This window comes from Gossypium hirsutum, chromosome D03 (genome assembly GCF_007990345.1).
Source record: "Gossypium hirsutum isolate 1008001.06 chromosome D03, Gossypium_hirsutum_v2.1, whole genome shotgun sequence".
In the NCBI taxonomy this organism is placed as follows: Eukaryota; Viridiplantae; Streptophyta; class Magnoliopsida; order Malvales; family Malvaceae; genus Gossypium; species Gossypium hirsutum.
This window is the reverse complement of record NC_053439.1, coordinates 54,881,656-54,893,075: the sequence shown is the minus strand read 5'-3', so window position 1 is coordinate 54,893,075 and position 11,420 is coordinate 54,881,656. Positions and strand designations below refer to the sequence as shown.

Genomic DNA, 11,420 nt, shown 5'->3' with positions numbered 1-11,420 from the left:
AAAATGTAAATTTACTAACAGTTTAGTGACTAAGCATAGTTTATCCAAATATATTTTACCCAATATAAAAGGGTAAACTACAAAAATAGTCACTTTTGTTTGCCTCAGATTACATTTTAGTCACTTATGTTTGAATTGTTACGTTTTAGCCACTTATGTTATTATTTTGTTACAAAGTGATCACTATTTCGTTAAGTTCTGTTATCTCCCTAACGGTAATCCTACGTGGCAGTCTAACTAGATTTCTAGTGCCAACTTAGATTTCCTAATAGGATGAGAATAGATTTTTATTTAAATAAATTTAATTAATTAAAATTTTTAAACCCTAAATCTTAGTTAAAAAACTGTTCATCTCCCCATTTTATTAGTTTTCAACACTAATTTAATCCCAGTAGATGGCTCAGGAATTCCTAGCTTCTCAAGGGAAACCGCTTCCCATATGTCATCCAAGATCACCACAAATCTACTCTTCCGAGACAATGTTTCAAACAGCATCCGTGCCCTTCTTGTTTCACATTCGTCACCACAAAAAGTTACTTTAATTTGACTTGCAATGGCCTTCTGTAGCTTAGCAATACTCATCTCCTTGGATGCAGTGATCCAAATCACAATATCGAACTTCTCCCTCTCTTGTAAGAGTTGATTGTTTATAAGTTTCATGATGCTTGTTTTCCCCACACCACCCATCCCCCAAAATCCAATCTTTCCAACCTCATCATCCATCAAGCACTTCCAAATCTCTTCCATACAGACCTTTGTACCTTCACCTGATAATCTTGTTGTCGACAAAACCTATCCAATCCATTGAGGATTGTCAACCACCAAATCTTCCTGAAATTTGCCTTGCTGAATAAGTTCCTCAACTTCTCTTGTCCTCTTTAACACATCGTCTGCATGAAATCCACGTGTAAGAGTACTGCTTTCACCGATTCGTTCATTAAGGTTTTGAACTTCGCCATTGATTCTTTCAACGTTTTCTAACCATATCTAGACCTCCCTCTTGAGTTTCTTTCTTGGCTGCAGCTCTACTTTCATTCTAGAATCTATATCTTCCTTCACACCATTCAATTCCATTACTTTCCTTTTCAGGTCATTCATATGCTGATTAAGGCTTCTGTTATTGTCCCAGTGTTTATCAATCTTATTCAGAGCAAATTCCATGGCTGTAAGTTAAGAGTACTGCATAACATGTAATATGTTAGAAACTAAATAATAATGCATGGTCAGCTGTGTATCTAACCATGGCTAAAAAATAAGTCAACTGAAAAAGAAAACTAAAAAAAAAAAAGAGATAAACGGTTTTTTAATTAAAATTTAAGGTTTAAAAATTTTAATTAATTAAATTTATTTAATTAAAATCTATTCTCATCCCATTAAGAAATCTAATTTGGCACTTAAAATCTAGTTAGACTACCACGTAGGATTACTGTTGGGAAATAACGAAACTTAACGGAAGAGTGATCACTTCGTAAAAAAATAATAACATAAGTGACTAAGACGTAACATTTTAAACATAAGTGACTAAAATGTAACTTGAGTCAAACAAAAGTTACTATTTTTGTACTTTATCCCAATATAAAATATTCTATTACCGTCCCCTTTTTTCTCTCTTTCAAAATACGCTCACTATTTTTTTTTCAAAAAAAAAAAATTCAGCTCTCCTTTGTAAACTTCATTTGATCCTGCTTGCTCTTGTCTCTTTCTCTTTTTTTCCCCTCTTTAAGTTTACTTGTTTTCTTGTTGCCGCTTTGTTTCTTCTTATCCCTATATCGTAGCTTACTTTCAAAAACAAAATTCGCTTTTGTGATTCTCGTGTTCTCCGCAACGTTGAATTCGAATCGTTGAAGCTATTGTAGAACTGAGAATTAAGAACCTTCGATTCGTCCCTATTTCAAAGATAAAGTGACAGATGATTAGAGATCGAATGATTTAGGCGGTACTGATATCGCGGGAGCAAAGATTACGATCTAAGCTTCCGATTTTGCATAGTGAGCTGGAATTTCGGTTCTTGTTGGTGGATTTTGAGAGGACAGGAATGTCAAAGGTGGTGTACGAAGGATGGATGGTGAGATATGGACGAAGGAAGATCGGCCGCTCCTTCATACACATGCGGTATTTCGTGCTCGAAAATCGGCTTCTGGCTTACTACAAGAGAAAGCCACAAGATAATCAGGTCTTTAATTTTTTTTTTGTTTTAGAATTCTTAATTTTGCTTGGGCATTTTTTAGCTTCTTAAAGGATATAAGTATTTATAATAATTAAAAAAAAGTTGATTTCGCCTTTTGTTTTTTAGGATTGCAGAAGAGAGAAAAGTTGCTTTTAAAATGTTAATTAAGATCAACTGCCTTCGGTTTAATTTTATTTTAAGTAATGGAGCTTTTATGGTTAATGATGCCGTGCTTTTAGTAAAAGCAGGAGCATCTTGTTGACAAGGTGCATCACATTCTTACTGTTTATGAAAAGAGAGCAGAGTAATTTTTATTTTCATTTTTTCGAAAAACCTTTGTGTTTCTTCTGACTATTCGCTTTTGTGCATTGCGTTCATTTTATGTAACTAAATTCAAGCACTGTTGTTGACTGTTAAGAACGCTTGTGTTCCCAAAATCAGGTTCCAATAAAGACTATGTTGATAGACGGAAACTGTAGAGTGGAGGATAGAGGCTTGAAGACCCACCATGGACACGTGAGTTGTTGTCTCCTCGTTTGTATGTGTGTGTTTGCTTGTATTCTATTTTAGCATATCGATGTTATAATGGTAATTACAGTGCAAAATGCTGCTGTCGGTAGCCAAGGCTGAAACTCTCTAATATCATATATATACATAGATGTACTTGTATGTGTACATGTGTGTATTCGTAAGCATATTATCAGATCAGAAGTAACCTGCATTCTTATACTGATGATTACTATGCATTTTATATTGTTGTCTTCTAGAGATTTGGTAGTCTCCTTATTGACCTGCTGTTTTGCTTATTATATTTTATTGCTCTTCCCTGTCCTCTCTATCTTTTGTTGAGACTCATGAATGCTCTCGCATATTGTCTCAGTTTATGCATGGTTGTTTGATCACAGTTATGTTTCATAAGAAGTTACATTCTAGTGCACTGTGAAATGTATTCCTTTTGATAGAACACTCGTTTATCCTTCATTTTGACTTTCTCATGGTTTATATTTTGCAGATGGTTTATGTTTTATCTGTTTACAACAAGAAAGAGAAGTACCACAGAATCACGGTTTGTTCTTATTTTAATTATAGAAAACAGTATATGAATGTATATTCTTAGATTCTTAATAACCTCATGTTGTTATGTTGGTTATTCAATTTGGAGAAATGAAACATGTTTTTGGCTTCTTCTCTCTTAGGCTCTTACCTGCTGTCAGGAGAGAGTTTCTAGGAATGAACCCCAATTGCTACTTTGCTGTTGCCAGATCACTTATCTCATGTACTTTTTGATAAATGAACAATGGTTTTGCCAGTTCTATGCTGAAGGACTTTAGTCACATTGGCATATATTGGTGATGCGCTTAGCTTTACTATATGGACATGTACTTGAGTTCCACTTTGATTGCTCTTGACGGTTTGGTACATCCTGAATTGAGTTAGCCTCTTTATTATGAGTGAATTTATTATTAAATGGGAAATTTTTATCTGACGAGACTAGAGGGGCATCTGTTTTCAAAGTGATACATGCTTAAATTGCACTGTGTTTCTCTGTCATTGTGGAAGCATAAGCGATAAATGTTTTGGATTTACTATGTGACCTCTTTGGTCCCTATGTTTCCTTTTACATCCAGTTACAAAATCTTATGCTTTTGAATTTTGGGAACCTAAAATAGATCCATGTCTGCTTTCTTCTTTCAAGATGGCAGCATTCAACATCCAGGAAGCCCTAATGTGGAAGGAAAAAATAGAGTCTGTAATTGATAAGGTACATCGCTGAGTTTGTAACCTAATTCCTGCTTCTTTCCATGTTTAAGACTTGCATTTTATAGTTGGTTCACCCTTATAACCTCTGTGCAATGGACTAGGGTCGTATTTTCTTTGTGAACTTAATATAAATTTTTTACGTTAATCTGTTACCCAGATCGATTTAATTGTGTGGTTACATCATTTTCATGTGCAGCATCAAGAGTCACAAGTTGCAAATGGAAACAAATATGTTTCTTTTGAATATAAATCTGGGATGGATAATGGGAGGACTGCTTCATCATCAGATCATGAAAGTCAGTAAGTGCCAATTTACCACCATTTTTCTTTTTGCTGTTGTCTATCTGTGTTGATAAAAGTGAATGTTATTTTGTGGCGAGTCTGGTGGGTGTGTGGCTGTGGTCTTTTGTAAAGCTACTTGAGTGTCTTCAAGTCTTCGGATCAAATCCTCATGGGTAGAGAGTTTTTTTCATAAATGAGTGGGAGAAGGTTAGAATAATTAATTGTGTCTTGTGTTTTGTTGGATTTCATACATGTCTTGCATCTTACCCCGTGTTGCAACTTTTAAAGTACAACATAGATGAATTCTATGATATTTCATGTTTGGAGCAGGTATATAAGTTTTGCTAATTTCAATATAAGCCCATATCTTGTAACTAGTCTGCTGATTATAGATGAATATCAAGTAGTTCATTATCCTTGCATCTATGCTAGATTAATGCACAATTGAACTGCCTCCTGTTAAGTTTAGCGACGAGCTGAATAAAGCCTAGTTCATTTGCTCCAACTCCATATAAGGCTGATTGTCAAATTAAAATGAATTGAAGTACCTTGTTTCTTATCAGTTATTGGCATATACTCCCAAGGTTTTCTTTGTAATGATAAGGCAAGAGATTAGCAATTCTTGGCCAAACTTTTAATTTCTTAATATTTTCTTCAGGTTTAGTGCCCAGGAGGATGAAGATGATGCTCCTCCAGATTTACTGAGGAGAACGACAATTGGAAACGGTTCTCATTTGATTTCCTTTTCTCATCTTTTCTACACTATTTAGTGCAATGTTAGGAAACTCAACATCTATATAAAAATGTCAGGTCCTCCAGATTCAATATTTGACTGGACACAGGACTTTGACTCAGAATTGTCAAATCAAAATGCGAACAACCAAGCTTTTTCTAGAAAACATTGGCGCCTCCTTCAATGTCAAAACGGTTAGTTTTTCATTTACCATTCCATTTTATTGGCTTTAAAGTTCAATCCAAGTAAAAATAGGTTGTAGTGAAAGACAAGAAGAGTATTTTAATTATCATAATGTTGCAGTGCCATTGATGGATCATTTATGAACCTGAACATTTTATTTGAAATGACAGGACTTCGCATTTTTGAAGAGCTTCTTGAAGTTGATTACCTTGTATGGAACTGTTCCATTTCTTGCTTTATGTCTTCTATTTATTTATTTTCTCAGTGCATTAAATTGTTGTGGGTGATAATTATAGCTTATACTTTCTTTATGTAGCCAAGGAGCTGTAGTAGGGCAATGAAGGCTGTCGGTGTTGTGGAAGCTACATGTGAGGAAATATTTGGTCTTGTAATGAGCATGGATGGAACTCGATTTGAGTAGGTTTCCTTATTTTTCCTGTTAAAATATATCTTTTAGTTTTCTCAATGTGTGATACAGATTCATACCTAGGTTATCCACTGAATTTGTGAGACTTTTCAAGAGTTATTTGCTTTAAATATTTTGGGAAATTTCCCTATTTCTTATTTATATTAATTACTTTCTGCAGGTGGGATTGTAGCTTTCAGTATGGTAGTTTAGTTGAAGAGGTAGATGGGCATACTGCCATACTTTATCACAGGCTTCAGTTGGACTGGTTCCCAGTGTAATATATGCTCTCCAATTTAAATAATTTCTATTTTCTTTTATTGAATATTTATCTTTTGAAGCAGTACCAGCATAGTTCTGTTTTGGGAACCAAAAATTCTTAGGAAAACATGTTAGAGATCGTGAACCCTTTTTAGTACATTTACTTTTGATGCGAGGCAAACTTTGGTTGTTGACACTATATTTTATCTAACCAAAGCATTTAGAAAATCCCAAAATATCTAAGTATGCCGGACACATGCTGGTAAGCATCAAAAGAAGGAATGAGAAAAGATAAACTTCACTCTGTATGAATAAAATGCGAGGAGAAAAAGTAAAAGGGAAAGCTGAGCAATTGGGACAGAAGTAATAGAAAAGGCCTAGAGATGGAGAGAAATGATTATGTGTATAGGTGTACTACAAGAATTGGAAATTGAAGCTTCTTCTTCTTCTTCTTCTTCTTCTTCTTTTTTTTTTTATTGCATTTTCTGGCTTTGATATTTTACTGAAGTATTACCTTGTAATCTGGAATGGCTTTCGCTAAGATTGATGAAGAGTTAGTGGCTTTGCCTACTAAATTTTCTTCATATAAATCTTTGTATGATGTATGTATGTATGTATGTATGTATGTATGTATGTATGTATGTATGTACACTAGTTGTTTTCAGAGAAAACGGGACTTTTGAATTTATTTTTCGACAACGGGAGTGAGCTTACTATTATTATTGTTACTATCATCCAAGCTTTTTTATAACACTTTGTTCACTTCATTGAGTGTCATTTTTGCAACTTTGTGGAACATTTCTATAATTATGCTTCAGTTTTCAAAATAAATCTTTGCTCATGAAGTATGCGCAATTTTAAAGTGTATGCACCATGTTTTTGCAGGTTTGTATGGCCTCGTGACCTATGCTATGTGCGTTATTGGCGCCGAAATGATGATGGAAGTTATGGTAAGTCTTTGCAGATTAACTTATATCTTAAATATATATTTATTTTCTAGCTTCAGATATTTCTCCTTTTCTCTTGTTCTGGTTATGGTGCAGTTGTATTATTTCGTTCTAGGGAGCATGAGAATTGCGGCCCACAACCAGGATATGTGCGGGCTCATGTTGAGAGTAAGCTTATGCTAATCCCTTGGCTGTGTTGAGACTTGAAAGACGAGTATTTAATTTGTAGTATATTGCACACTAAGTCCAATTTTCTCAGGTGGAGGGTTCAACATTTCCCCTATGAAATCTCAAAATGGGAAGCCCAGAACACAGGTGCAGCATCTCATGCAGATTGATTTAAAAGGATGGGGCGTGGGTTATATTTCATCATTTCAGCAACACTGTCTTCTTCAGATGTTAAATAGTGTTGCCGGTGAGTTTTGTTTCTCTATTTTGCATGTTACATCACATTGAAAGATGGGATGATATTTCATATTTCCTTGTTATATTTCTTTCTATTCTCATTACTTCCATCAACAAAAAGAAAAAGTTTTTTCTTTTTCTTTTTTGCAATACCAATCTGATCTGCACCTTGACATCCCACTTGTCCTAGTAAACAGGGTTGAAGAATTAAAAAGAACGGTGTAATGCAATGTTAAGAAAACTACAATTATGTCTTTTTTAATGGCTGTATTCATCATCCTTGTTTAAACATCTTTTAACCTCTCACTGCAGGATTGCGTGAATGGTTTGCCCAAACAGATGAAAGAGGTGCTACTCCTAGAATTCCAGTTATGGTCAATATGGCCTCATCTTCAGTTTCCTCAAAGAAGACTCAGAGGATGTTTGAGTTATCTGTTCCCTCTGCCCCTTCTCTTGATCAAACAAATGCTGCAAACCGAAACTCTGTGTTGATGGATGAATACTCTGACGAGGATGAAGAACAAATGCCTGAGGCAGAACAAGAGGTTTCATATTATCATTATCTTTATATAATTTTTGTTTGAATTATTCCTAACTGTAGGTTTCTTATTTCACTAAAATTTTCAGGCATATCCAACTAAAAGTGACAATGATTTCAAGAGAACAGGTGGGGTCCTACTAATAATCTTATACTGGATTCTTTTGTTGTAATTGGATAAGATAAATTTGTGGGACTGACTTTTTATCTCAAATATACAATGTTTTTTTATGAATTAAAGCCCTGGAAGAAGAACCAATTGAGAAAATTGATTTGTCATGCTTTTCTGGTAATCTACGACGCGATGACCGCGATAATTCTCGTAACTGTTGGACTATATCAGATGGTAACAATTTCAGAGTCCGTAGCCAACATTTTTGTTACAATAAAACAAAGGTTCCCATTCTTGTGCTTGTTCTTCTAGTTACATTTTGTACATGCAAATCAATATCTTATGTCTTTGTTTGCACTTCTCCCTATATGCAATGAAGATTCCTGCGGGGAAGCATTTAATGGATCTTGTTGCTGTTGATTGGTTTAAAGACACAAAAAGAATGGATCATGTTGCTAGGCGTCAAGGATGTGCTGCACAAGTGAGTCTGAGAAGTTATGTTTTATTGTAGTTTGCCTCTGTACTCTTCTGCTTCACTTCAATAGTCTGTACCTTATTTCCTGAGAAAGCTGGATTGTTAGTATATGGTTAGTTTATTTAGTTATTTCTGCTCCATTTGCTATTATGGTCTCTGTTCTGCCGTCCTTTAAGCCTTTACTTCAAATCACGGTGCACATTGTGATACACATGGGAGACAAAACCGGTTGCATTGTAACTGATTGGTTTACTTATACGTTGAGTTGCATTTCTTGTTGTAGCAACTCCACAACCTGAAATAGTTGTCATTTAGATTGGATTCAGGTTATGCATGTGGCAGATCAAAATTCTTTTGTTAGCTCCATTAGTTAGGTTGCAAGATGGAGGTATCAGAGTCTCATTCCTTTCGGCACCCCATCTGCGTGCTAAGACTTGAAGCTAGGACCTCAAACTTGTCTGATGGTATTTTGGGAATAGAATCCACAACCTTCAAATATATCCACATTTTTTATTAAATGAAGGGTATATGATAGTTTTACAACTAAACAGGAAACGTTTTAATGGAAATGAAGTATAATTAACCTGAACCTACAGACTTAGTAGAAGGAACTCCAAATTAGAGTACCATGTTTATGTTACTACTAAGATTAAGCTAATTTTTTTGGTGAAAAAAATGGAACAAAGAGTTACATTACACTTATAAGAGCCATGCTTTGTCTTGGCCAAGTTTTCTTTGGTTATGGTTTTCTTGGATTGTCACTATGAACTATGTTGATGTGGAAAATCAATTAAATATTTTATGAAGTATATTTACAGTTCTCTAATCCTTGTTGTTTCCTTTTGTAGATTGCTTCACAAATGGGGCTTTTCTCTTTGGTCTTTAATGTTCAAGTAAGTATTCATGATGCAGGTAGTGTTGTATCCTATACTAATGGATCTGGATGTTGAGTGGTTTATGTTGTTTTTGCCCCAGGTTCCTGGCTCAACACACTATAGTATGGTATTTTATTTTGTGACAAAGGAACTAGTACCTGGTTCCCTTTTGCATCGATTTGTTGACGGTGATGATGAATTCCGCAATAGTAGACTGAAGCTTATTCCATCAGTCCCAAAGGTATCTCTCTCTTCATTGTGTTTGGACTAATGTTTAAATCAGGATGTTTGAAACAGTTGGAGGCAGTCTTCCTTCTAATTGTCCCTCCATGGTTCTTTCCGTCCATTTACTTTGTCTATCCTTTGCTATTCTCCTTTGAAACCTTGTTCTTGAATTGTTCACCTGGGATCTTGCAGGGATCATGGATTGTGCGACAGAGTGTTGGGAGCACCCCTTGTTTGTTGGGAAAAGCTGTTGATTGCAACTATATCCGTGGTCCTAAGTACTTAGAAGTAAGGATCCTTATGATTTCTTTAATACCTAAATGTAGCAATATGTAAGGATCTTTGTGATGTAGGTTTATTCGTTTATTTCTCTCTGTAGGTTGATGTTGACATAGGTTCTTCTACGGTTGCTAATGGAGTCCTGGGGCTTGTTATTGGTGTAATTACAACATTGGTGGTTGACATGGCTTTTCTTGTACAGGTAAGGTTCTTCTAAAACATAAGTTGCCTTAAACAGCACTGTTATCGGGAAAATAATACTTGCTTTGGAATTTATCGCCGCACTGTACACTGACTTGCGAGCATTCAGATTTAGTAGGAAGTGGCATTAATGATTGTTTTCATTATTAATGGCATGTTAGGAGCAAAGAGTATACTCATAATAGTCTTCGCATGATATCTAACCACACAATTCTGGTTTCATAGGGCTATACAGGGCTACTGCTCATCGCTGGTAGAATTTAGGCGTAGGCCATTGTAGTCACATTTGTGATTTACTTGTGTTGCATTACTATATGTTGGCTTAAAAGTGGTTGCATTTTTTTCTTTTAAATTTCCTTTTCTTTTCTCCACCTTAGGCAAATATGACGGATGAGCTGCCAGAGCGGCTAATTGGTGCGGTCCGTGTTTCTCATATAGAGCTATCATCTGCCATAGTTCCAAAGCTCGACACTGATCCATCTTGATTGTGTTGACGGACTGCAACTGATTTTATACGAATCATTCTTCTGATATTCATACTTTCATTCACATTTTCTCTGTCATTAAATATTCAAGGAAGATGCCATCATTTTTTTCCCAAATAGGATATTCAAGAAAAGTAGTTAAAAGAAAATGAAAATTGTTTTGTCCGTTAATTCTATTTCTGGCTGGCTATTTGTTGAAGGAAATATAAAACTATGGAGCAAATAGAAGAGATGAAGAGATTGTGATGGATGATGGCCATGCTATTTTCATCATTTTTTGCAATATTATAATAAGTGTTATCTATCATTTTGTGGTTGAGAATATGAATGGTATATCGTGATAATTATCTTCTCTTATAATGTAGTTGGCGTGATAGGAAAGACTAAGAATTATCGGCTGAAGTAAAAACTTAGATAATAAATGATGCTTATTTATCGGCGCTACTTGATGCATTTCTTGAAGATAATTTTAAGCAATTTCAGGGATTTTATTTGGTGATAATACAAAGCAGTGAAGATTTACGAATTCAATTCGTTTGTAAGGAATGCTCTACGTGCCTTGTTTTATACTTTGAGGGTTTGCTTTTTTACTTTCGGTTGGAAAGGTGAGTGATAGAGTAATATTTTTGTTGAATGGGTTTGACTTAAAATCTTTTATTGTAATTATGTGATATGGTAAATTCATTTCTAGACGTCCTTGCAAACGTAAGTTAAATCTAAACTACATTAACAATATGTCATTGATTATTTTCTCAAAATTTTTAGTTGTATATCATTGTATGTGTTAACTAAATAATTTATACAACGTATGCAATTATTTTAGTTTAAAATGTAAAAAGAGAAAGAAAATGCATAATTGCGTGTTTAAATACTAAGCGATAAATTGAAAAAGTTATGGAAAGTAAAATTTTGATTGAAATTTAGTTCAAATGTCACTTTCAATAAAAGTTAAAATGTTGAATAATGTAAAGTGTGACAACATAGACCAAATTAATTTAAGAATTGAATATAGGCAGTGTGACGAGGCAATGGCTGCTTAACCAACACATATATAGAACTAGAAATAAAACAAATGAATAATGAGA

At 34.6% G+C, this 11,420-nt stretch overlaps 1 protein-coding gene across 1 annotated transcript; it reads left to right on the top strand.

The window, feature by feature from the left end:
• Positions 1-1,605: 1,605 nt before the first annotated feature.
• LOC107938581 (protein ENHANCED DISEASE RESISTANCE 2) lies at positions 1,606-10,642 on the top strand. The gene is made up of 22 exons (XM_016871792.2): positions 1,606-2,173; positions 2,609-2,683; positions 3,180-3,233; positions 3,864-3,929; positions 4,125-4,228; positions 4,869-4,936; positions 5,021-5,137; positions 5,297-5,337; positions 5,443-5,543; positions 5,714-5,809; positions 6,679-6,743; positions 6,837-6,908; positions 7,000-7,155; positions 7,458-7,690; positions 7,773-7,812; positions 7,925-8,079; positions 8,175-8,276; positions 9,119-9,163; positions 9,246-9,386; positions 9,563-9,658; positions 9,750-9,851; positions 10,228-10,642. The coding sequence occupies exons 1-22, from the start codon at positions 2,036-2,038 to the stop codon at positions 10,333-10,335; spliced, it is 2,175 nt and encodes a 724-aa protein (XP_016727281.1). The 5' UTR covers positions 1,606-2,035; the 3' UTR covers positions 10,336-10,642.
• The last annotated feature ends 778 nt before the right edge of the window (positions 10,643-11,420 follow it).

Bases quoted from the DNA above. Each gene is read 5' to 3' on its own strand.
- LOC107938581 (XM_016871792.2), top strand. From the start codon at position 2,036: ATGTCAAAGGTGGTGTACGAAGGATGGATGGTGAGATATGGACGAAGG. The intron at 5,138-5,296 runs GTTAGTTTTTCA...TTGAAATGACAG, and splicing joins CCTCCTTCAATGTCAAAACG to GACTTCGCATTTTTGAAGAG. The intron at 8,277-9,118 runs GTGAGTCTGAGA...TTCCTTTTGTAG, and splicing joins GTCAAGGATGTGCTGCACAA to ATTGCTTCACAAATGGGGCT.